Source organism: Pristiophorus japonicus, chromosome 7 (genome assembly GCF_044704955.1).
Source record: "Pristiophorus japonicus isolate sPriJap1 chromosome 7, sPriJap1.hap1, whole genome shotgun sequence".
NCBI lineage: Eukaryota > Metazoa > Chordata > Chondrichthyes > Pristiophoridae > Pristiophorus > Pristiophorus japonicus.
This window is the reverse complement of record NC_091983.1, coordinates 250,204,535-250,231,089: the sequence shown is the minus strand read 5'-3', so window position 1 is coordinate 250,231,089 and position 26,555 is coordinate 250,204,535. Positions and strand designations below refer to the sequence as shown.

Genomic DNA, 26,555 nt, shown 5'->3' with positions numbered 1-26,555 from the left:
CGTCTGCCCTCTCGGGTGGTCATAAACGATTCCACGGCACTATTTCAAAGAAGAGCGGGGGAGTTATCCTCGTTGTCCTCGCCAAAATTTATCCCTCAACCAACATCACTAAAAATCAATTGTCTGGTCATTATCACTTTGCTGTTTGTGGAAGCTTGCTTTGCGCAAATTGACAGCCGTGTTTCCTACAATACAATAGTCATTACACTTCTAAGACACCTGTAAAGCGCTTTGGCCTCCTGATATTGTGAAAGGCTCGATAGAAATGCTTTTTTCCTTACCTTGATGAGGTCGGAGTCTGTCAGCAGGAACACTGTCTTCACTCCGTACATCCCTGTCTGTTTAAAGACTTGCTTCAGGTTCTCTCTGAAGTCGCTATAGCTGTAGTTCTGTCCGATAGAGAGTCTGAACAGCTCACAGTCCGCAATGTGACAGGCCAGGATCGAGTTGGTTACCTTTCCAGTGCTGTGCAACCCCACCTGTTTAATCAATCATCGCAAACAACCAAATCACAATCTTGTATTTAGCACTTCGAAAATCTTATTTAGCACTTATGAAAGCAAAATACTGCGGATACAGGAAATCTGAAATAAAAACAGAAAAAGCTGGAAATACTCAGCAGGTCAGGCAGCCTCTGAGGAGAGAAACAGAGTTAAGGTTTCAACAACTTATATAGCACCTTTAACATAGTGAAATGTCCCAAGGCGCTTCACAGGAGTATTATGCAATAAAAATTTGACACCGAGCCGCATAAGTAGAAATTAGCGCAGGTGACCAAAAGCTTGGTCAAAGTGGTAGGTTTTAAAGAACCTCCTGAAGGAGGAAAGAGAGGTAGAGTAGCAGAGAGGTTTAGGCAGGGAGTTCCAGAGCTTGGGGTCTTGGCACGGCCACCAATGATTGAACGATTACAATCAGGGATGCTCAAGAGGGCAGAATTAGAGGAGCGCAGACATCTCGGGAGGTTGTCGGGGGGGAGGAGATGACAGAGATAGGGAGGGGGCGAGGCCATGGAGGGATCTGTAAACAAGGTGGAGAATTTTGAAATCGAGGTGTTGCTTAACCGGCAGCCAATGGAGGTCAGCGAGCACAGGGGGTGAGGGGTGAGCAGGACTTGTTGCGAGTTAGTGTATTTTAAACACTCTTAGTTCAACTTAACTCTATTTATTTGGGAGATGTCAGACAACTATGTGGAGCTTAAGATGGCATTCCTTTACAGACCCTCTCTCTCAATACAGCTCCCTATATCTCCTAGCTAGAGGGCGCTATACATTTTATCGATACCTCCTAGCTAAACACCTATGTAGTGCCATGTACAATGCAAGGTCTGTTTCGTAATGCACGTTGAAAAGAAAAAATGTAAATGTACCGTCACCCATTCCATGTACTGTATAGCGACACACGTAATGTAATTTGTCGAATGTACTACAATGTAGCCCGTATTGTACCGAATTGTACTTGAAATGAAAAGCAAGGAAATGTATCGAACGGAACTGCCGTCAGCACCCAAATGTAGTGTATGGGATTGCTGACCGCAGCTAAATGTACTGAACTACTTTTGAATGTACTGTACAAATTTTTATATGAATAAAGTATATTTTGAAATAAAAATACCTCCTAGCTAGAGGGCGCTATACATTATCTCGTTCCATCTTTCCTTTTATAAGAAACCAAAATGAATTAAAGTTAGCTTCAATTTTAACTGGTAGTTAACTTCTTGTGAATACTTGTATTAACCAACTACAAGTTTAACAAACAATAACAAAATTCTTGTCTTATTAATCCTTTATCCAAGTGTCCAGTGTCCATGATTTCCTATTTCTGTACATAGTGCTCCAAGTATTTTGGTGTAGTGCGGATTCTGTTGCTTCGCCTGAAACTGGTTGTTTCAGTGGTGTTCTGTGCACTGATCGCTTTAGTCCATTTATCAGTGCACTGAGGGGAAATATCAGGCAACATATCCCTGTTTCGCGTGTTAGTTGGCTGTGATCGTCTGTGGGTGTCACTGAGATCTCTGGAGTTTCGATGAATGTCTCAGTGCTATTTCTCAGATGTTTCCTATTTTGGCGATACTCACGGCCATCTTCTGTAATGACCTGATCTGATCGAATGCCGACTTGTTTCAGAACCTGAGCTTTTTGCCACTCTTTGCTTTCTCGCATCTGTTTGAGTCTCACTGTTTCTCCTTCCTGCAGTGTAGGAAATACTGTAGCACCTCTGTTGTAGTAGTTGGCATGGTTCCTTTCTTTGTTGACGATGACGTCCTGTATGATTCTTGGTTTGAGTAGTTCATTTGCGATTGGGATGTTTGTCTTTGTGCGGTGACCGAGTACGTGTTATGCCGGTGAACTATCAAGACCTTCAGTTGGTGTGTTTTGCCAGATGAGAAGGTTCATGTAGAGTGTGGTGTATGTAGCACACAAATCACTGACTCCACACGGTCTGGTGTAAGTCTAACTGCTGTGACCTTCGTCCTTTATTGTTCAGCTCCAGAGTGCCTCCCAGGTGTGGTGGTCAGCCTTATATAGCACCTGTTACAGGTACTACCAGGGTTTCCCACCACAGCGCCCTCTGTGGTGTGGCATAGTACTTACAATACATTTAAGGTACTGGGATGATACACACATCATTACATAACATCACCTTCCCCCCATCCACCTGGACGCAGGACAACGATACACACATCATTACATCACACTTGTCCAACGGAAGGCAGGTGGGCATAGACAGTGCGTTAGTATGGTACATTTTATCTGGTACATTATCTGGTTATTGACTGGTAGCGGAACCTTGATTTCCTTGTTATCCGTTTTCATTAATTGTACTTCATCCATTATTTTACACAAATACAGTGGCCATTCAGCATAAAAAAAAGTAATTCTTATTATAAATTCACTATCTCACATTAACATAGCTCATTTTAGACTCGCTCTGCCAAACAGAAGTCCTTTGTGGGGACCACCTCTTTGTAAGGCCCTTCCTCCTTAAGGCACCATCTTTGATGCAGGAGGATTCCACGAGGCTTCTCCTTGGGCGCCGCCATCTTTGATGCTCTGCAGCTCCGACACGATGCCGCCGCCATCTTCTTCTCCGCCGCCGCAGCTTCCGCTCCCCTCCCCTCCGCTGCCACCTGACTTGCCGCCTCTCCTGCGTCCGTCGTGGCCTGTCCAGCGGCCGCACTTGCCGCGTCCCCCGTAGCCCCCGATCTCCAGCTGCTGAGCTGCCCGACACTAACAGCTGCTCTGAGGGGCTCTTGTGATCCGCCGGCCCCTGGATCCCTCAGCACCCCGCCTGCAGCACCCCGCCGGCTCAACCCCCACCCCCCCTTGGGCCCCTCTGTGCAGGGCTGCTTGCCTGTGGGGGCTGGGGCTGCGGGATCTCTGGGGCCTGAGGTCAGGGCCTGGGACTTGCCTGTGGGGGCTGGGGCTGCGGGATCTCTGTGTGAGGCCCGGGCCTGGGACTTGCCTGTGGGGGCTGGGGCTGCGGGATCTCTGGGGCCTGAGGTCAGGGCCTGGGACTTGCCTGTGGGGTCTGGGGCTGCAGGGTCTCTGTGTGAGATCCGGACCTGGGGCTTGCCTGTGGGGGCTGGGGCTGCGGGATCTCTGGGGCCTGAGGTCAGGGCCTGGGACTTGCCTGTGGGGGCTGGGGCTGCAGGGTCTCTGTGTGAGATCCGGACCTGGGGCTTGCCTGTGGGGGCTGAGGCTGCAGGGTCTCTGTGTGAGGTCCGGGCCTGGGACTTGCCTGTGGGGGCTGAGGCTGCAGGGTCTCTGTGTGAGATCCGGGCCTGGGACTTGCCTGTGGGGGGCTGGGGCTGCAGGATCTCTGTGTGAGGTCAGGGCCTGGGACTTGCCTGTGGGTGCTGAGGCTGCAGGGTCTCTGTGTGAGGTCCGGCCCTGGGACTTGCCTGTGGGGGCTGAGGCTGCAGGGTCTCTGTGGCTTATGTCCGGGCCTGGGACTTGCCTGTGGGGGCTGAGGCTGCAGGGTCTCTGTGGCTTATGTCCGGGCCTGGGACTTGCCTGTGGGGGCTGAGGCTGCAGGGTCTCTGTGTGAGATCCGGGCCTGGGACTTGCCTGTGGGGGCTGGGGCTGCGGGATCTCTGTGGCTTGAGGTCCAGGCCTGGGACTTGCCTGTGGGTGGATTGAGGCTGCAGCTCCAGCTCGGTCGACGCTGCTCTCTGGGGACCCGGGGCACGGCAGCACCCCGGGGAGCAGCAGCCTGTGGGGTGATGAAGTCTTCCCAGCTCCCACGGACCGTCCCCATCCACCTCCGGCTGAGGAGTGTCGGCCCATCGCCTGCAACAACCCACAAAGGTAAAGCGTGCGTCTCGTCCCCGTGGGATACTGGCACCTCCGCTCTCCGAGAACAGGTATTAGTTCCCTGGTGTCGGTACGCAGCTTCGCCGTGACCGGGACCAGCTTGGGTCGTGCAGCTGGGTTAATCCACAGTTTATCAAAAGTTCTCCGACTCATCAACGACAGACCCGAGCCCGTGTCCACTTCCATACTCACTGGGACTCCGTTGATTTTTACTTCATTTATCACTGGGGGCGAATCGTCGGTGCACGTATACAGTCCAAGCACCTCATCTTCTTCTACCTGCTCCTCGCTGAACAGTGGATCATCCACCATCTCCCCACGCCACACGGTGAGTCCAATTTCTTTTACACATACGCTGAAGGTGGCCTTTAACGTGGCAGATATTGCACGTATACTCCGCAAACCTGCACCGGTGAGCCCCATGGCTTCCTCCACAGCGCCAGCATGGTGCTGCTTGATTGGCCCCCCTCGGCGGACTCTGAGCTCCAGGATCCCGAGGTCCGTGCTCTCTGCCCCGGGCAGAGCCACGTTCTGCAGTTTTGTCCATGGTGGGCGCTATCCTGTGGACAGTGCTTGCCGGGTTCGAGACTGTGTGGATCATTTGCTTGGTGCTGCAAGTCGAGGTCATATATGGCCGGCTGATGGTGATGGCCTTTGTCAGAGTGACTGTGGGTTCCGTGGCTAACAGCTTGTGAAGGAGGCCCTCGTGGCCAATCCCCATAACGAAAATGTCCCGCAAAGCCTCGTCAAGGTGTGCCCCAAAATCACACGGCACCGCGAGTCTCCTGAGGTCCGCAGCATATTTGGTGATATCCTGGCCCTCGGGTCTACAGTGATGGTAAAATTTGTATCTGGCTGTGAGAATGCTCTCCTTCGGTTTCAACTGGTCACGAATGAGTGCGACCAGCTCCTCGTATGACTTGTCCCTGGCGCTCCCGGGTGCCAGCAAATCCCTGACGAGACAATAAACCTCATCTCCACAACTGGAGAGCAATATCGCCTTACGCTTCTCTCTCAGTGCGTCCGTGTCCTCCGTCAGGTCATTTGCTATGAAGTAGTACTCGAGCCTTTCCGTAAAGGCCTCCCAATCATTGCCCACAGTAAAATCCTTTAGCGAGCCCAGAGCAGCCATGGTTGCGTGCAGTTCGTCCGCTTCCTAGTCGCCAATGTGGTGTATGTAGCACACAAATCACTGACTCCACACGGTCTGGTGTAAATCTAACTGCTGTGACCTTCGTCCTTTATTGTTCAGCTCCAGAGTGCCTCCCAGGTGTGGTGGTCAGCCTTATATAGCACCTGTTACAGGTACTACCAGGGTTTCCCACCGCAGCGCCCTCTGTGGTGTGGCATAGTACTTACAATACATTTGAGGTACTGGGACGATACACACATCATTACATAACATAGAGGTCACCACAGTCTTTCTTTATCTTCTTGATTACCCGTTTGGCGAGCTTAACCGCATTCTCAACCGTTCCGTTGCTTTGTGGATATTCTGAGGAACTTGTTGCGTGATCGAATCCATATTCTGTGGCACAGTTTGTGAACTGTTGTGAGTTGAAGAGAGGTCCATTGTCGGATTCAACCTTGTCTGGAATACCGTGGTTAGAGAAGTGCTTATCGAGGTGTTTGATGATGACAGTGGCATCTTTCTTTCCATGCAGATTGTCCATCTCGAAATAGTCCCAGTAGTAGTCCATTGAGCATAAGTAGTCTTTGCCATCGAGTGTGAATGTCACAACCAATCTTTTCCCACGGTCTCTGAGGGAGGTCGTGACTTATCGACAGTTCTTTTGGTTGGCTCGATTGATAGGTTTTACATGTTTCACACTTTGAAACATAATCTTTAATGTCACCGTTCAGCCCTGGCCAGTAAGTGGATTCTCTGGCACGTCAAACAGTGCTCTCGCCGCCAGTGTGAGCAGTATGAAGTCGCTGACGACTGTCGGATCTCAGGGATTTTGGTATGACACAGCGATAGCCTTTAAAAACTATGCCATCCTGTGTTGTGAGTTCGTTACAAACTTTGAAGTATGCATGTATTTCAGGCGGGCATTCATGTGCGGTTTCTGGCCATCCCGTTGTGATTTGTTGTATGACCAGTTGTAGTGTGGAGTCACTTGCAGTTGCATGTTGTATGGTAGTCAGTCCTTGTTTGGAGAGTGGGAGAAAGTCCACCATGTGGGTGCATTCCACTGCAATTTCTGTCGGTGATCTCTCCACGTTTTCGAGGTATGCGCGCGAGAGGGTGTCTGCTAGGTACATTTCTTTTCCTAGTTGATACTTTATTTTGACATCATACTGTTTGAGCTGAATGAGCAGACGTTGTAGTTGGTTGGGTGCTGCAGATAACAGCTTGAGTTGTATAGCAACCAAAGGCTTATGGTTTGTCCATAGCGTGATCTTGCGACCATATACATATTGATGGTTTTGTTCCATTCCGAAGACTTGAGCAAGCAGCTCCTTTTTGATTTGAGAGTATCGCATTTCTGCTGGAGGGAGTGCTCAGCTCGCTTATGCAATTGGTTGTCCCTGTTGCAGACCCTTGCTCGAAGCATCTCCTTGGCCTTCGGTTGCAGGTTTCTGGTCAAAGTACCTGAGCACTGGAGAATCTGTCACGCGTTGTTTGATTGCTTCAAATGCTCTGTCTTGTTCTTCAGTCCATTTCCAAACCGTATCTTTATGAGTAAGCCATCGCAGAGGCTCACTGAGGTCTGAAAGATCTGGCAAGAATTTTGCGAGGTACTTTGTCATGCTGATAAATCGTTGTACATCTGCGACATCCTGTGGTTTCTATATTTCGTTGATTGTGACCACTTTGCTTTGGTCGGCTTTGAGTATGTGTCCCATGTATTTCACTTGGGAGCTCTTGTATTTGAACTGATCGAAGTTTAGTTTGATGTTTCGCTCTGTGCAACTCTGCATGAATTTGCGTACGTTTGTGTCATGATTGTGATTGGCCTCTTTAAGTGTCTCACCACGTCCAGTGATCAAGATATCATCTGCAATCTTGTAGACTCCATCTAGACTCTCAAGGTTCTGGTCTAACTTCTGCTGGAAGATTTCGGGAGCAGGACTGATGCCAAATGGCATTCTATTATATCGATATCATCCCTATGGAGTCTGGAAGGGCATGAGGTAGGAGGACTCTGTGTCTAGTTCACATTGCAAGAAACCCTCCTTGCAGTCTGCTTCAGTGAAGACCATAACATTTGACAGCTGTGGCAAGGTGTCATCGATCACAGGAAGTGGATAGTGCCCATGTTTCAGGGCATTGTTCAGATGTTGAGGGTCAATATATACTCGTATCTTTCCATTTGGTTTTTGTACAATCACTAGACTGGGATACCCAATCCGTCGTGATGATTTTTCATTTTTCCAAATGATCGAGTTCCTCTTTTAGTGGAGCTTTTAGTGAGTTGTCAACTTGAGGTTAAAATTGGAGGAGCAGTGAGAGATCGTGGCGGAGGAGCGGCGAGAGATCGTGGCGGAGGAGCGGCGAGAGATCGTAGTGGAGGTGCGGTAAATGAGGGTATGGGGCCCAGAAGAGTGGAGGGCCCAGGGGCAGCATGGGCCTGCCCACACTGCGATATGTGTGCACACTGGGTCCGTGCAGCAGAGCAGGTCCCTAGTCGTCCTGGTTAACCCTTGCCACTGGATAAAGGCCTAGCTCTGTCAAGCCTGTGTGGTGGCTGATGTGCAACGGTCACCACACGTTAAAAAAATCCACGCACAGGCATCTTCCACCCTCTCAATTGGAGTTCAGGACTGGAACATCGGGTCCTTCATTGAAACATCTGTGAACCCATGTGGCAGCAAGTCATCCCCATTCGAGGGATCGCCCATGATGATTGGCACCCGTCTGGGTGGCATTATAGCTGGTGTCACTGATTCAGTAAGTACAAGTTGAACAGTTCCTGGCATGTGTCCAAGTCCCTTAAACACATCCGGATATGCATTGTTGACATCAGATTTTGATGGTGGCGGGATGTTTGCCTTGTTCGTAGTTTGCGATTCGTGTGGTTCATTTACCACCGCGATATTCTGTTTCTGCACTTTTATCAGTTGTAGCTGTTGAGCAGTGCGTGAGCCAATCAGTGGGGCACTTTGGCCCTCCATGATCACAAAGGGCACAACGTACTTTTGCTTGTTCTTTGTATTTTTCAGTGGCACATTACAAGTCCCTACCACTGGAATGGTTGCATGGTTGTCATGTAGTGAAACATAGAAACATAGAAACATAGAAAATAGGTGCAGGAGCAGGCCATTCAGCCCTTCTAGCCTGCACCGCCATTCAATGAGTTCATGGCTGAACATGAAACTTCAGTACCCCCTTCCTGCTTTCTCGCCATAACCCTTGATCCCCCGAGTAGTAAGGACTTCATCTAACTCCCTTTTGAATATATTTAGTGAATTGGCCTCAACTACTTTCTGTGGTAGAGAATTCCACAGGTTCACCACTCTCTGGGTGAAGAAGTTTCTCCTCATCTCGGTCCTAAATGGCTTACCCCTTATCCTCAGACTGTGACCCCTGGTTCTGGACTTCCCCAACATTGGGAACATTCTTTCTGCATCTAACCTGTCTAAACCCGTCAGAATTTTAAACGTTTCTATGAGGTCCCCTCTCATTCTTCTGAACTCCAGTGAATACAAGCCCAATTGATCCAATCTTTCTTGATAGGTCAGTCCCGCCATCCCGGGAATCAGTCTGGTGAACCTTCGCTGCACTCCCTCAATAGCAAGAATGTCCTTCCTCAAGTTAGGAGACCAAAACTGTACACAATACTCCAGGTGTGGCCTCACCAAGGCCCTGTACAACTGTAGCAACACCTCCCTGCCCCTGTATTCAAATCCCCTCGCTATGAAGGCCAACATGCCATTTGCTTTCTTAACCGCCTGCTGTACCTGCATGCCAACCTTCAATGACTGATGTACCATGACACCCAGGTCTCGTTGCACCTTCCCTTTTCCTAATCTGTCACCATTCAGATAATAGTCTGTCTCTCTGTTTTTACCACCAAAGTGGATAACCTCACATTTATCCACATTATACTTCATCTGCCATGCATTTGCCCACTCACCTAACCTATCCAAGTCACTCTGCAGCCTAATAGCATCCTCCTCGCAGCTCACACTGCCACCCAACTTAGTATCATCCGCAAATTTGGAGATACTGCATTTAATCCCCTCGTCTAAATCATTAATGTACAATGTAAACAGCTGGGGCCCCAGCACAGAACCTTGCGGCACTCCACTAGTCACTGCCTGCCATTCTGAAAAGTACCCGTTTACTCCTACTCTTTGCTTCCTGTCTGACAACCAGTTCTCAATCCACGTCAGCACACTACCCCCAATCCCATGTGCTTTAACTTTGCACATTAATCTCTTGTGTGGGACCTTGTCGAAAGCCTTCTGAAAGTCCAAATATACCACATCAACTGGTTCTCCTTTGTCCACTTTACTGGAAACATCCTCAAAAAATTCCAGAAGATTTGTCAAGCATGATTTCCCTTTCACAAATCCATGCTGACTTGGACCTATCATGTCACCATTTTCCAGATGCACTGCTATGACATCCTTAATAATTGATTCCATCATTTTACCCACTACTGAGGTCAGGCTGACCGGTCTATAATTCCCTGTTTTCTCTCTCCCTCCTTTTTTAAAAAGTGGGGTTACATTGGCTACCCTCCACTCCATAGGAACTGATCCAGAGTCAATGGAATGTTGGAAAATGACTGTCAATGCATCCGCTATTTCCAAGGCCACCTCCTTAAGTACTCTAGGATGCAGGCCATCAGGCCCTGGGGATTTATCTGCCTTCAATCCCATCAATTTCCCCAACACAATTTCCCGACTAATAAAGATTTCCCTCAGTTCCTCTTCCTTACTAGACCCTCTGACCCCTTTTATATCCGGAAGGTTGTTTGTATCCTCCTTAGTGAATACCGAACCAAAGTACTTGTTCAATTGATCCGCCATTTCTTTGTTCCCCGTTATGACTTCCCCTGATTCTGACTGCAGGGGACCTACGTTTGTCTTCACCAACCTTTTTCTCTTTACATACCTATAGAAACTTTTGCAATCCGCCTTAATGTTCCCTGCAAGCTTCTTCTCGTACTCCATTTTCCCTGTCCTAATCAAACCCTTTGTCCTCCTCTGCTGAGTTCTAAATTTCTCCCAGTCCCCAGGTTCGCTGCTATTTCTGGCCAATTTGTATGCCACTTCCTTGGCTTTAATACTATCCCTGATTTCCCTAGATAGCCACGGTTGAGCCACCTTCCCCTTTTTATTTTTACGCCAGACAGGAATGTACAATTGTTGTACTTCATCCATGCGGTCTCTAAATGTCTGCCATTGCCCATCCACAGTCAACCCCCTAAGTATCATTCGCCAATCTATCCTAGCCAATTCTCGCCTCATACCTTCAAAGTTACCCTTCTTTAAGTTCTGGACCATGGTCTCTGAAATTACTGTTTCATTCTCCATCCTAATGCAGAATTCCACCATATTATGGTCACTCTTCCCCAAGGGGCCTCGCACAATGAGATTGCTAATTAATCCTCTCTCATTACACAACACCCAGTCTAAGATGGCCTCCCCCCTAGTTGGTTCCTCAACATATTGGTCTAGAAAACCATCCCTTATGCACTCCAGGAAATCCTCCTCCACCGTATTGCTTCCAGTTTGGCTAGCCCAATCTATGTGCATATTAAAGTCACCCATTATAACTGCTACACCTTTATTGCATGCACCCCTAATTTCCTGTTTGATGCCCTCCCCAACATCCCTATTACTGTTTGGAGGTCTGTACACAACTCCTACTAACGTTTTTTGCCCTTTGGTGTTCTGCAGCTCTACCCATATAGATTCCACATCATCCAAGCTAATGTCTTTCCTAACTATTGCATTAATCTCCTCTTTAACCAGCAATGCTACCCCACCTCCTTTTCCTTTTATTCTATCCTTCCTGAATGTTGAATACCCCTGAATGTTGAGTTCCCAGCCCTGATCATCCTGGAGCCACGTCTCCGTAATCCCAATCACATCATATTTGTTAACATCTATTTGCACAATTAATTCATCCACCTTATTGCGGATACTCCTTGCATTAAGACACAAAGCCTTCAGGCTTGTTTTATTAACACCCTTTGTCCTTTTAGAATTTTGCTGTACAGTGGCCCTTTTTGTTCTTTGCCTTGGGTTTCTCTGCCCTACACTTTTCCTCATCTCCTTTCTGTCTTTTGCTTTTGGCTCCTTTTTGTTTCCCTCTGTCTCCCTGCATTGGTTCCCATCCCCCTGCCATATTAGTTTAAATCCTCCCCAACAGCACTAGCAAACACTCCCCCGAGGACATTGGTTCCAGTCCTGCCCAGGTGCAGACCGTCCGGTTTGTACTGGTCCCACCTCCCCCAGAACCGGTCCCAATGCCCCAGGAATTTGAATCCCTCCCTGCTGCACCACTGCTCAAGCCACGTATTCATCTGCGCTATCCTGCGATTCCTACTCTGACTATCACGTGGCACTGGTAGCAATCCCGAGATTACTACTTTTGAGGTCCTACTTTTTAATTTAGCTCCTAGCTCCTTAAATTCGTTTCGTAGGACCTCATCCCTTTTTTTGCCTATGTCGTTGGTACCAATGTGCACCACGACAACTGGCTGTTCTCCCTCCCATTTCAGAATGTCTTGCACCCGCTCCGAGACATCCTTGACCCTTGCACCAGGGAGGCAACATACCATCCTGGAGTCTCGGTTGCGGCCGCAGAAACGCCTATCTATTCCCCTCACAATTGAATCCCCTATCACTATCGCTCTCCCACTCTTTTTCTTGCCCTCCTGTGCAGCAGAGCCAGCCACGGTGCCATGAACTTGGCTGCTGCTGCCCTCCCCTGATGAGTCATTCCCCTCAACAGTACCCAAAGCGGTGTATCTGTTTTGCAGGGGGATGACCGCAGGGGACCCCTGCACTACCTTCCTTGCTCTACTCTTCCTGCTGGTCTTCCATTCCCTATCTGGCTGTGGACCCTTTCCCTGCGGTAAGACCAACTCACTACACGTGATACTCACGTCATTCTCAGCATCGTGGATGCTCCAGAGTGAATCCACCCTCAGCTCCAATTCCGTAACGCGGACCGTCAGGAGCTGGAGGCGGATACACTTCCCGCACACATAGTCGTCAGGGACACCGGAAGCGTCCCTGAGTTCCCACATGGTACAGGAGGAGCATAACACCCGACCGAGCTCTCCTGCCATGACTTAACGCTTAGATACACTTAAACTGGTAATAACAATGTTAAAAGTTACTGACTAATATAAGAAGAAAAAGAAAAACTACTCACCAATCACCAGCCAATCACTTACCCCCTAGGCTGTGACGTCACCTTTGTTTTTTTGCCTTCTCCCTGTAGCTGCACCGGTACGCCTCTCGCCGACCCCGGACTCGCGCTGCTCCGAGCTCCCGCCTCCTCGACTGACTGCTCGAACTGCTCGACTCCCGCTGGCCTTTATAGGCCTCTCGCCGACCCCGGACTCGCGCTGCTCCGAGCTCCCGCCTCCTCGACTCCCGCTGGCCTTTATAGGCCTCTCGCCGACCCCGGACTCGCGCTGCTCCGAGCTCCCGCCTCCTCGACTGACTGCTCCGAGCTCCCGCTGGCCTTTATAGGCCTCTCGCCGACCCCGGACTCGCGCTGCTCCGAGCTCCCGCCTCCTCGACTGAAGGTATTGCCTTAGATTCTTTTACCTTTAAGCCTTTAGGTAAATATCTAAGAGGTAGCACATTGCATGTGGCCCCACAATCTATTTGCATTTTTACCATTTGGCCTTTAATGGAGAAGGTCGCCATAATCTTGTTAGGATACTTTCTGTCAGCTTTGTCCTTGATTGTGTGATCAACTTTACCAAGCATCTTTACAGTCATGACTTCAAAATCAGAATCATAGCTCTCTTCATATAGTGCATGAACCTTTGGCATGCCCTTATATTGAGGGTTATGTGTAGACTTTTGCCTCGATCCACTCTGTCTGAACTTTTGAGAAAAGTGATTTAGTTTGCCGCAACTTGTGCAAGTCTTCCCGTATGCTGGGCATTTAGTTTTTGACAGCTCATGTCTTTTGCCACAATATCTGCAATTGTTCGTGAACTCTTTCTCTGTGAATTCTCTCTTTGTGGGTCAGGGTTTCTGTCTGACAGCTTTGACATCTTCAGGGTCTGTTTTCGTGAGCTTCATGGATTTCTGTGGCCTCTGTAGCTTTACCGAGCATCACACATTTATAGAAACATAGAAACTAGGTGCAGGAGCCTGCACCGTCATTCAATGAGTTCATGGCTGAACATGCAACTTCAGTACCCCATTCCTGCTTTCTCGCCATACCCCTTGATCCCCCGAGTAGTAAGGACTACATCTAACTCCTTTTTGAATATATTTAGTGAATTGGCCTCAACAACTTTCTGTGGTAGAGAATTCCACAGGTTCACCACTCTCTGGATGAAGAAGTTTCTCCTCATCTCGGTCCTAAATGGCTTACCCCTTACCTTTGACTGTGACCCCTGGTTCTGGACTTTCCCCACATTGGGACCATTCTTCCTGCATCTAACTGGTCTAAACCCGTCAGAATTTTATGAGATCCCCTCTCATTCTTCTGAACTCCAGTGAATACAAGCCCAGTTGATGCAGTCTTTCTTGATATGTCAGTCCCGCCATCCCGGGAATCAGTCTGGTGAACCTTCGCTGCACTCCCTCAATAGCAAGAATGTCCTTCCTCAAGTTAGGAGATCAAAACTGTACACAATACTCCAGGTGTGGCCTCACCAAGCGTTAGACTTGATTCTTGCAACAGCCTCATACGCAGAGTGGTATCAGATATTCCTCAAATTGCCGAAATCTCACTTTCACGAGATATCTGTCAAACCGCTTGTCCCCTTGTGTACAGTTGTTAAACTGGTACCGCTCTTAGCCGGTGATGGTTTTACCTTTACAGTGCTCTTCGCAGAGCTTTAAAATAATCTCAATTTCCTGTTTGTCTTCCTCTGATTCGTAGGGAAGATTATTGTGGATATCAAGGGCATCGCTGCCAATGGCAGTGTAACCCTAATTCTATCTGTTTTTTCCACAAAATTCGTGATAATTTCATAGCTGTCCCACCGCTGTTTGAATTTTTTCCAGTTGGCTTTCAAATCGTCAGTCACCTGCAATGGAGGTGGGAAATGAATGTGCGCGGGAATTGGCACCGTGGTGGTCATGATAGCTTGCTACAGTTTAGGACTTTGAATTTGTCACATACATGTACACAGTTCAAACATCCAGAGGACTAGAACAAGTCTCATAATAAAATATCATGGCCATGTAATTACAGAAATACTTTTTCAATCGCGGTTCTACAATAACTTATGCCGCTTTAAGTTTATATTACTAATGCCTTGAGATTATTTTACATGCTTATGACTATTTATCACCTTTCACGGATCTACACGCGATGTGTAGGAAGCACGCTCTGCACTGCACCGCCTAACGTCAATTTCTATTGGCTCGATAAAGTCTTACAGTTCCAATATTTCGGTCGTAGATGCGTTCGATGAAAGATCGGAAGTCTCTGCTTCTGACACCATGTATTTTATAATCTCTTGAACACTCTTAGTTCAACTTAACTCTATTTATTTGGGAGAGCTCAGACAGCCATGTGGAGCTTAATATGGCATTCCTTCACAGACCCTCTCTCTCAATACAACTCCCTATACCTCCTAGCTAGAGGGCATGATACAGTATAGCGATACCTCCTAGCTAGAGGGCGCGATACAGTATAGCGCTACCTCCTAGCTAGAGGGCATGATACAGTATAGCGATACCTCCTAGCTAGAGGGCGCGATACAGTATAGCGATACCTCCTAGCTAGAGGGCATGATACAGTATAGCGATACCTCCTAGCTAGAGGGCGCGATACAGTATAGCGATACCTCCTAGCTAGAGGGTGCTATGCAGCATCTCGTTACAGTTTGGACACGAGGCAGCTGAGTTTTGGATCACCTTTAGTTTATGTCGGGTAGAATGCGGGAGGCCAGCCAGGAGTGTGTTGGAATGGTCAAGTCTAGAGGTAACAAAGGCAATGATGAAGGTTTCAGCAGCGGATGAGCTGAGGCAGGGGCGGAGACGGGCGATGTTACGGAGGTGGAAATAGGCGGTCTTAGTTATGCTGCGGATATGTGGTCGGAAGCTCATTTCCGGGTCAAAGATGACACCAAGGTTGCAAACAGTGTTGTTCGGCCTCAGGCAGGATTTGGGGAGAGGGATGGAGTCAGTGTTTAGGGAACGGAGTTTGTGGCGGGGACCGAAAACATTGGCTCCGGTCTTCCCAATATTCAATGAGAGAAAATTTCTATCATCCAGAACTGGATGTCGGACACGCAATCTGACAATTTAGAGACCGTGAAAAGGTCGATGACCTTTTGTCAGAACATTGACCTGAAACGTTTATATTAATTAAAATGTTCAGTTGTCTTGGGTTTGTTGGAAGATGGCCAGACTTTGGTGGTGGAACTGCCTGATGAGAAACTGATCAGGTGAACTAAATGAGCGGCAATTCATGTTTTTATCGAGCGAGAGAGAGAGACAAAGAAAGAGAGACAGACAGACAAATACAGAGAAAGAGGGAAGGCCAAGTGAGAGACAGAGCGGGAGAGAGAGATAGACAGAGCGAGAGAAACAGAGACAGAGCGAGAGACAATGCTGGTGAGGCAGAGCGAGAGAGACATAGTAAGAGAGAGAGACAAACAGTGCGAGACAAAGACAACATGGGAGAGAGGGACAGCGCGAGAGAGACCGAGAGAAGGCGAGAGAGAGACAGACAGAGAGAGAGAGAGATAGTAAGAGTGAGACAGACAGAGAGAGAGAGAGAGAGACAGATAGAGTCAGTGACAGAGATGGACAGATAGACTGAGTGAGACACAGAGACAGAGAGGGAGAGAGAGAGAGACACTGAGACAGAGACACAGAGAGACAGAGAAAGAGACAGAGGGAGTGAGACAGACAGAGACACAGTGACAGAGAGAGACGGACAGAAAGACTGAGTGAGACACAGAGAGAGATAGAGAGGGAGAGAGAGTCAGAGAGACTGAGAGTGAGACAGAGAGAGACAGAGAGAGACAGAGAGGGAGACAGAGAGAGAGAGAGAAAGAGAGAGACACAGAGAGACACAGAGAGAGAAAGAGAGACACAGAGAGAGACAGAGAGCGAGACAGAGAGAGAGAGAGAGAGACAAAGGTCGAGAGAGTGACAGAGATCGAGAGAGAGAGACAGTGACAGAGAGAGACGGACAGAGAGACTGAGTGAGACACAGAGAGCGAGATAGAGAGTGAGACAAAGAGAGGCAGAGATGGCGCGCTGTGTACCATCATCAGGTGGCCCCCTGGCAGGCTGAAGACTCTGGTGGCTCTGACGATATGCTCTGCTGTTTCTTTGAAAAAAACCGGGTGTTCGACCTGGGGGGTGAAAAACACACAGCCCACCATCATCATCATCAGCAACACCGTCCTCATTATCAACACCGAGGGGCTCGGGTCAGTTACTGTCAGTGTGTGGGTGGGGGGGGGGTCAGTTACTGTCAGTGTGGGGGGGGGCTCAGTTATTGTCAGTGTGGGGGGGCGGGGGGTTCAGTTATTGTAAGTGTGGGGGGGGTCAGTTACTGTCAGTGTGGTGGGGGTCAGTTACTGTCAATGTCGGGGGTAGGGTCAGTTACTGTCAGTGTGGGGGGGGGTCAGTTACTGTCAGTGTGGGGGGGGCCAGTTACTGTCAGTGTGGGGGGGGGGTCAGTTACTGTCAGTGGGGGGGGGTCAGTTACTGTCAGTGTGGGGGGGGGTCAGTTACTGTCAGTGTGGGGGGGTCAGTTACTGTCAGTGTGGGGGGGTCAGTTACTGTCAGTGGGGGGGGTCAGTTACTGTCAGTGTGGGGGGGGTCAGTTACTGTCAGTGTGGGGGGGTCAGTTACTGTCAGTGTGGGGGGAGGTCCGTTACTGTCAGTGTGGGGGGGGGTCAGTTACTGTCAGTGTGGGGGGGTCAGTTACTGTCAGTGTGGGGAGGGTCAGTTACAGTCCGTGTGGTGGGGGGGCAGTTACTGTCCGTGTGGGGGGGGGGCAGTTACTGTCCGTGTGGGGGGGTTAGTTACTGTCAGTGTGGGGGGGGGTCAGTTACTGTCCGTGTGGGGGGGTTAGTTACTGTCAGTGTGGGGGGGGTCAGTTACTGTCAGTGTGGGGGGGGGGGGTCAGTTGCTGTCAGTGTGGGGGGGGGGTCAGTTACTGTCTGTGTGGGGGGGGGGTCAGTTACTGTCAGAGTGGGGGGGGGTCAGTTACTGTCCGTGTGGGGGGGTCAGTTACTGTCAATGTGGGGGGGTCAGTTACTGTCAGTGTGGGGGGGGGGTCAGTTACTGTCAGTGTGGGGGGGGTCAGTTACAGTCCGTGTGGGGGGGGGTCAGTTACTGTCAGTGTGTGGTGGGGGTCAGTTACTGTCAGTGTGGGGGGGGTCAGTTACTGTCAGTGTGGGGGGGGGTCAGTTACAGTCCGTGTGGGGGGGGGTCAGTTACTGTCAGTGTGGGGGGGGTCAGTTACTGTCCGTGTGGGGGGGGTCAGTTATTGTCAGTGTGGGGGGGGGTCAGTTACTGTCAGTGTGGGGGGGGGTCAGTTACTGTCCGTGTGGGGGGTCAGTTACTGTCAGTGTGGGGGGGGTCAGCTACTGTCAGTGTGGGGGGGTCAATTACTGTCAGTGGGGGGGGGTCAGTTACTGTCAGTGTGGGGGGGGGTCAGTTACTGTCCGTGTGGGGGGGGGGTCAGTTATTGTCAGTGTGGGGGGGGGTCAGTTACTGTCAGTGTGGGGGGGGGTCAGTTACTGTCCGTGTGGGGGGGGGGTCAGTTACTGTCAGTTTGGGGAGTGTCAGCTACTGTCAGTGTGGGGGGGTCAATTACTGTCAGTGGGGGGGGGTCAGTTACTGTCAGTGTGGGGGGGGGTCAGTTACTGTCAGTGTGGGGGGGGGGTCAGTTACTGTCAGTGTGGGGGGGTCAGTTACTGTCAGTGGGGGGGGGGGTCAGTTACTGTCAGTGGGGGGGGTCAGTTACTGTCAGTGTGGGGGGGGGTCAGTTACTGTCAGTGTGGGGGGGTCAGTTACTGTCAGTGTGGGGGGAGGTCCGTTACTGTCAGTGTGGGGGGGGCACTTACTGTCAGTGTGGGGGGGTCAGTTATTGTCAGTGTGGGGAGGGTCAGTTACAGTCCGTGTGGTGGGGGGTCAGTTACTGTCAGTGTGGGGGGGGGGGGGTCAGTTGCTGTCAGTGTGGGGGGGTCAGTTACTGTCAGTGTGGGGGGGGGGTCAGTTACTGTCAGTGTGGGGGGGTCAGTTACTGTCAGTGAGAGGGGGGGGTCAGTTACTGTCAGTGAGAGGGGGGGTCAGTTACTGTCAGTGTGAGGTGGTGTCAGTTACTGTCAGTGTGGGGGGGGGGTCAGTTACTGTCAGCGTGGTGGGGGTCAGTTAGAGTGCGTGTGGAGGGGGCAGTTACTGTCAGTGTGGGGGGAGGTCAGTTACTGTCCGTGTGGGGGGGGGTCAGTTACTGTCAGTGTGGGGGGTGTCAGTTAGAGTCCGTGTGGAGGGGGCAGTTACTGTCAGTGTGGGGGGAGGTCAGTTACTGTCCGTGTGGGGGGGGGGTCAGTTACTGTCAGTGTGGGGGGTGTCAGTTACTGTCAGTGTGGGGGGGGGTGTCAGTTACTGTCCGTGTGGGGGGGTTCAGTTACTGTCCGTGTGTGGTGCGGGTCAGTTACTGTCAGTGTGGGGGGGGGGGTCAGTTACTGTCAGTGTGGTGCGGGTCAGTTACTGTCAGTGTGGGGGGGGGTCAGTTACTGTCCGTGTGGGGTGGGGGTCAGTTACTGTCAGTGTGGGGGGGGGTCAGTTACTGTCAGTGTGGGGGGGGTCAGTTACTGTCCGTGTGGGGTGGGGGTCAGTTACTGTCAGTGTGGGGGGGGGGGGTCAGTTACTGTCAGTGTGGGAGGGGTCAGTTACTGTCCGTGTGGGGGGTTCAGTTACTGTCAGTGTGGGGGGGTCAGTTACTGTCAGTGAGGGGGGGGGGTCAGTTACTGTCAGTGTGGGGGGGGGGTCAGTTACTGTCAGTGTGGGGGGGGGGTGGTCAGTTACTGTCCATGTGGGGGGTTCAGTTACTGTCAGTGTGGGGGGGTCAGTTACTGTCAGTGTGGGGGGGGGGTCAGTTACTGTCCATGTGGGGGGTTCAGTTACTGTCAGTGTGGGGGGGTCAGTTACTGTCAGTGTGGGGGGGGGGTCAGTTACTGTCAGTGTGGGGGGGGGGGTCAGTTACTGTCAGTGTGGGGGGTCAGTTACTGTCAGTGTGGGGGGGGGTCAGTTACTGTCAGTGTGGGGGGGGGTCAGTTACTGTCAGTGTGGGGGGGGGTCAGTTACTGTCAGTGTGGGGGGGGGTCAGTTACTGTCAGTGTGGGGGGGGGGTCAGTTACTGTCAGTGTGGGGGGGGTCAGTTACTGTCAGTGTGGGGGGGGATCATTTACTGTCCGTGTGGGGGGGGGTCAGTTACTGTCAGTGTGGGGGGGGGGTCAGTTACTGTCTGTGTGGGGGGTTCAGTTACTGTCAGTGTGGGGGGGGGGGTCAGTTACTGTCTGTGTGGGGGGTTCAGTTACTGTCAGTGTGTGGTGGGGGTCAGTTACTGTCAGTGTGGGGGGGGTCAATTACTGTCAGTGTGTGGTGGGGGTCAGTTACTGTCAGTGTGGGGGGGGGTCAATTACTGTCAGTGTGGGGGGGGGGGTCAGTTACTGTCAGTGTGGGAGGGGGGGGTCAGTTATTGTCAGTGTGGGGGGGGGGTTCAGTTATTATAAGTGTGGGGGGGGGTCAGTTACTGTCAGTGTGGAGGGGTTCAGTTACTGTCAGTGTGGGGGGGGGGTTCAGTTATTGTAAGTGTGGGGGGGTCAGTTACTGTCAATGTGGGGGGGGGGTATCAGTTATTGTAAGTGTGGGGGGGTCAGTTACTGTCAGTGTGGGGGGGGGGGGCAGTTACTGTCCGCGTGGGGGGGGGGTCAGTTACTGTCAGTGTGGGGGGAGGCTCAGTTACTGTCCGTGTGGGGGGGGGTCAGTTACTGTCAGTGTGGGGGGGGGGGGTCAGTTACTGTCAGTGTGGGGCGGGTTTCAGTTATTGTAAGTGTGGGGGGGTCAGTTACTGTCAGTGTGGGGGGGGGGTCAGTTATTGTCAGTGTGGGGGGGGGGTTCAGTTATTGTAAGTGTGGGGGGGTCAGTTACTGTCAGTGTGGGGGTTGGGTCAGTTACTGTCCGTGTGGGGGGGCGGTCAGTTACTGTCAGTGTGGTGGGGGGTCAGTTACTGTCAGTGTGGGGGGGGTCAGTAACTGTCAGTGTGGGGGGGGGTCAGTTACTGTCAGTGTGGGGGGGTCAGTTACTGTCAGTGTGGGGGGGGGTCAGTTACTGTCAGTGTGGGAGGGGTCAGTTACTGTCAATGTCGGGGAGAGGGTCAGTTACTGTCAGTGTGGGGGGGTCAGTTACTGTCAGTGTGGGGGGGGGTCAGTTACTGTCCGTGTGGGGGGGTCAGTTACTGTCAGTGTGGGGGGGGGTCAGTTACTGTCAGTGTGGGAGGGGTCAGTTACTGTCAGCGAGAGGGGGGTTCAGTTATTGTAAGTGTGGGGGGGTCAGTTACTGTCAGTGTGGGGGGTGGGTCAGTTACTGTCCGTGTGGGGGGGCGGTCAGTTACTGTCAGTGTGGTGGGGGGTCAGTTACTGTCAGTGTGGGGGGGGTCAGTAACTGTCAGTGTGGGGGGGGGTCAGTTACTGTCAGTGTGGGGGGGTCAGTTACTGTCAATGTCGGGGAGAGGGTCAGTTACTGTCAGTGTGGGGGGGATCAGTAACTGTCAGTGTGTGGGGGGGGTCAGTTACTGTCAGTGTGTGGGGGGGTCAGTTACTGTCAGTGTGGGAGGGGTCAGTTACTGTCAGTGTGGGAGGGGTCAGTTACTGTCAGCGAGAGGGGGGGTCAGTTACTGTCCGTGTGGGGGGGTCAGTTACTGTCAGTGTGGGGGGGGGTCAGTTACTGTCAGTGTGGGAGGGGTCAGTTACTGTCAGCGAGAGGGGGGGTCAGTTACTGTCCGTGTGGGGGGGTCAGTTACTGTCAGTGTGGGGGGGGTCAGTTACTGTCCGTGTGGGGGGGTCAGTTACTGTCAGTGTGGGGGGGTCAGTTACTGTCAGTGTGGGGGGGGTCAGTTACTGTCCGTGTGGGGGGGTCAGTTTCTGTCAGTGTGGGGGGGGTCAGTTACTGTCAGTGTGGGGGGGGTCAGTTCCTGTCTGTGAGAGAGGGGGTCAGTTACTGTCAGTGTGGGGGGGTGTTCAGTTACTGTCCGTGTGAGGGGGTCAATTACTGTCAGTGTGGGGGGTCAGTTACTGTCAGTGTGGGGGGGGGTCAGTTACTGTCAGTGTGGGGGGGGATCATTTACTGTCCGTGTGGGGGGGGGTCAGTTACTGTCAGTGTGGGGGGGGGGTCAGTTACTGTCTGTGTGGGGGGTTCAGTTACTGTCAGTGTGTGGTGGGGGTCAGTTACTGTCAGTGTGGGGGGGGGGTCATTTACTGTCAGTGTGGGGGGGGGTCAGTTACTGTCAGTGTGTGGTGGGGGTCAGTTACTGTCAGTGTGGGGGGGGGGTCAGTTACTGTCAGTGTGGGGGGGGGTCAGTTACTGTCCGTGTGGGGGGGGGGTCAGTTACTGTCAGTGTGGGGGGGGGTCAGTTACTGTCCGTGTGGGGGGGGGGTCAGTTACTGTCAGTGTGGGGGGGGGTCAGTTACTGTCAGTGTGGGGGGGAGGAAGTTACTGTCAGTGTGGGGGGGGATCAGTTACTGTCCGTGTGGGGGGGGGGTCAGTTACTGTCAGTGTGGGGGGGGGTCAGTTACTGTCAGTGTGGGGGGGTCAATTACTGTCAGTATGGGGGGATCAGTTACTGTCAATGTGGTGGGGGGGGTGTCAGTTACTGTCAGTGTGGGGGGGGTCAGTTACTGTCAGTGTGGTGGGGGGGGGTCAGTTACAGTCCGTGTGGGGGGGGGTCAGTTACTGTCAGTGTGGGGGGGGTCAGTTACTGTCAGTGTGGGGGGGGGTCAGTTACTGTCAGTGTGGGGGGGGTCAGTTACTGTCAGTGTGGGGGGGGGGGTCAGTTACAGTCCGTGTGGGGGGGAGGTCAGTTACTGTCAGTGTGGGGGGGCAGTTACTGTCCGTGTGGGGGGGGTCAGTTACTGTCAGTGTGGGGGGCGTCAGTTACTGTCAGTGTGGTGGGGGTCAGTTACTGTCAGTGTGGTGGGGGGGTCAGTTACTGTCAGTGTGGGGGGGGGGGGTCAGTTACTGTCAGTGTGGAGGGGGGGTCAGTTACTGTCAGTGTTGGGGGGGTCAGTTACTGTCAGTGTGGGGGGGGTCAATTACTGTCAGTGTGGGCGGCGTCAGTTACTGTCAGTGTGGTGGTGGGGTCAGTTACTGTCAGTATGGGGGGGGGGGTGGTCAGTTACTGTCAGTGTGGGGCGGGGTCAGTTACAGTCCGCGTGGGGGGGGGGCAGTTACTGTCCGTGTGGGGGGGTCAGTTACTGTCAGTGTGGGGGGTCAGTTACTGTCAGTGTGGGGGGGGGTCAGTTACTGTCAGTGTTGGGGGGGTCAGTTACTGTCAGTGTGGGGGGGGGTCAGTTACTGTCAATGTCGGGGAGAGGGTCAGTTACTGTCAGTGTGGGGGGGTCAGTTACTGTCAGTGTGGGGGGGGGTCAGTTACTGTCCGTGTGGGGGGGTCAGTTACTGTCAGTGTGGGGGGGGGTCAGTTACTGTCAGTGTGGGAGGGGTCAGTTACTGTCAGCGAGAGGGGGGGTCAGTTACTGTCCGTGTGGGGGGGTCAGTTACTGTCAGTGTGGGGGGGGTCAGTTACTGTCCGTGTGGGGGGGTCAGTTACTGTCAGTGTGGGGGGGTCAGTTACTGTCAGTGTGGGGGGGGTCAGTTACTGTCCGTGTGGGGGGGTCAGTTTCTGTCAGTGTGGGGGGGGTCAGTTACTGTCAGTGTGGGGGGGGTCAGTTCCTGTCTGTGAGAGAGGGGGTCAGTTACTGTCAGTGTGGGGGGGGGTTCAGTTACTGTCCGTGTGAGGGGGTCAGTTACTGTCAGTGTGGGGGGTCAGTTACTGTCAGTGTGGGGGGGGGTCAGTTACTGTCAGTGTGGGGGGGGATCATTTACTGTCCGTGTGGGGGGGGGTCAGTTACTGTCAGTGTGGGGGGGGGGTCAGTTACTGTCTGTGTGGGGGGTTCAGTTACTGTCAGTGTGTGGTGGGGGTCAGTTACTGTCAGTGTGGGGGGGGGTCATTTACTGTCAGTGTGGGGGGGGGTCAGTTACTGTCAGTGTGTGGTGGGGGTCAGTTACTGTCAGTGTGTGGTGGGGGTCAGTTACTGTCAGTGTGGGGGGGGGGTCAGTTACTGTCAGTGTGGGGGGGGGTCAGTTACTGTCCGTGTGGGGGGGGGGGTCAGTTACTGTCAGTGTGGTGGGTGTCAGTTACTGTCCGTGTGGGGGGGGGGTCAGTTACTGTCAGTGTGGGGGGGGGTCAGTTACTGTCAGTGTGGGGGGGAGGAAGTTACTGTCAGTGTGGGGGGGGATCAGTTACTGTCCGTGTGGGGGGGGGGGTCAGTTACTGTCAGTGTGGGGGGGGGTCAGTTACTGTCAGTGTGGGGGGGTCAATTACTGTCAGTATGGGGGGATCAGTTACTGTCAATGTGGTGGGGGGGGTGTCAGTTACTGTCAGTGTGGGGGGGGTCAGTTACTGTCAGTGTGGTGGGGGGGGGTCAGTTACAGTCCGTGTGGGGGGGGGTCAGTTACTGTCAGTGTGGGGGGGGTCAGTTACTGTCAGTGTGGGGGGGGGTCAGTTACTGTCAGTGTGGGGGGGGTCAGTTACTGTCAGTGTGGGGGGGGGTCAGTTACAGTCCGTGTGGGGGGGAGGTCAGTTACTGTCAGTGTGGGGGGGCAGTTACTGTCCGTGTGGGGGGGGTCAGTTACTGTCAGTGTGGGGGGCGTCAGTTACTGTCAGTGTGGTGGGGGTCAGTTACTGTCAGTGTGGTGGGGGGGGTCAGTTACTGTCAGTGTGGGGGGGGGGGGTCAGTTACTGTCAGTGTGGAGGGGGGGTCAGTTACTGTCAGTGTTGGGGGGGTCAGTTACTGTCAGTGTGGGGGGGGTCAATTACTGTCAGTGTGGGCGGCGTCAGTTACTGTCAGTGTGGTGGTGGGGTCAGTTACTGTCAGTATGGGGGGGGGTGGTCAGTTACTGTCAGTGTGGTGGTGGGGTCAGTTACTGTCAGTATGGGGGGGGGTGGTCAGTTACTGTCAGTGTGGGGGGGTCAGTTACTGTCAGTGTGGTGGTGGGGTCAGTTACTGTCAGTATGGGGGGGGGTGGTCAGTTACTGTCAGTGTGGGGCGGGGTCAGTTACAGTCCGCGTGGGGGGGGGGCAGTTACTGTCCGTGTGGGGGGGTCAGTTACTGTCAGTGTGGGGGGTCAGTTACTGTCAGTGTGGGGGGGGTCAGTTACTGTCAGTGTTGGGGGGGTCAGTTACTGTCAGTGTGGGGGGGTTCAGTTACTGTCAGTGTGGGGGGGGTCAGTTACTGTCAGTGTGGGGGGGGTCAGTTACTGTCAGTGTGGGGGGGGTCAGTTACTGTCAGTGTGGGGGGGGTCAATTACTGTTAGTGTGGGCTGGTCAATTACTGTCAGTGTGGGGGGGGTCAGTTACTGTCAGTGTGGTGGGGGGGGTCAGTTACAGTCAGTGTGGGGGGGGCGTCAGTTACTGTCAGTGTGGGGGGGGTCAGTTACTGTCAGTGTGGTGGTGGTCAGTTACTGTCAGTGTGGTGGGGGTCAGTTACAGTCCGTGGGGGGTGGTCAGTTACTGTCAGTGTGGGAGGGGGGTCCGTTAATGTCAATGTGGGGGGTGGTCAGTTACTGTCAGTGTGGGGGGGGTCAGTTACTGTCAGTGGGGGGGTGGTCAGTTACTGTCAGTGTGGGGGGTGGTCAGTTACAGTCCGTGTGGGGGGTGGTCAGTTACTGTCAGTGTGGGGGGGGTCAGTTACAGTCCGTGTGGGGGGTGGTCAGTTACTGTCAGTGTGGTGGGGGTCAGTTACAGTCAGTGTGGGGGGGGTCAGTTACTGTCAGTGGGGGGGTGGTCAGTTACTGTCAGTGTGGGGGGTGGTCAGTTACTGTCAGTGTGGTGGGGGTCAGTTACAGTCCGTGTGGGGGGTGCAGTTACTGTCTGTGTGGGGGGGGCGGAGTGGAAGCTCGGTTCTGCCGTCTGGTCCCAATTCTTACCGAGAGATTTCCCATGATGTGTCTCATGTAGTACTCCTCCAAAACCTTCTCCAGATTCTTCAAATCTGTAATTTTTCTGTAGAGTCTGCTGCTACTTGGAACATGCAAATCCATGAAGTCACCGAACAAAATGCATTCATCGATCAGCATTGCTGGACTCCACCTCACCTTTTGTGTAGGAAATCCCCAGAATTATAAAGGGTTACAAACCCTCCGCAATATAGGGCACTGTATTTACCCCACCCCAATATAGGGCACTGTGTTAAACACCTCCCAAATATCGGGCACTGTGTTAAACCCCTCCCCAATATAGGGCACTGTGTTAAACCCCTCCCCAATATAGGGCACTGTGTTAAACCCCTCCCCAATATAGGGCACTGTGTTAAACCCCTCCCCAATATAGGGCACTGTGTTAAACCCCTCCCCAATATAGGGCACTGTGTTAAACCCCACCCCAATATAGGGCACTGTGTTAAACCGCTCCCCAATATAGGGCATGGTGTTAAACCCCACCCCCCACAATATAGGTCACTGTGTTAAACCCCTCCCCAATATAGGACGCAGTGTTGAACCCCTCCCCAATATAGGGCACTGTCTTAAACACCTCCCCAATACAGGGTACTGTGTTAAACCCCTCCTCAATATAGGACATTGTGTTAAACGCCTCCCCAATATAGGATAATGTGTTAAACCCCTCCCCAATATAGGGCACTGTATTAAACCCCTCCCCAATATAGGACACTGTGTTAAACCGCTCCCCAATATAGGCCACTGTGTTAAACCCCTCCCCAATATAGGGCACTGTGTTAAACCCCACCCCAAGAGAGGGCACTGTGTTAAACCCCTCCCCAATATAGGGCACTGTGTTAAACCCCTCCCCAATATAGGGCAATGTGTTAAACC

At 52.2% G+C, this 26,555-nt stretch overlaps 1 protein-coding gene across 3 annotated transcripts in view; it reads right to left on the bottom strand.

Moving 5' to 3' along the window:
* The window catches only part of LOC139267496 (dynein axonemal heavy chain 6-like), a 729,921-nt gene extending 704,111 nt beyond the window's left edge, over window positions 1–25,810 (bottom strand). For all 3 annotated transcript variants that reach the window (XM_070885895.1, XM_070885898.1, XM_070885896.1), the window contains exons 1-3: window positions 25,653–25,810; window positions 16,697–16,786; window positions 282–479 (exon numbers count right to left, since the gene is read on the bottom strand). In XM_070885895.1, the coding sequence (XP_070741996.1) occupies window positions 282–479; window positions 16,697–16,786; window positions 25,653–25,802 (438 nt within the window). In that variant the 5' untranslated portion in view covers window positions 25,803–25,810. The remainder of the gene's footprint in view (window positions 1–281; window positions 480–16,696; window positions 16,787–25,652) is intronic.
* Between the last annotated feature and the right edge of the window lie 745 nt (window positions 25,811–26,555).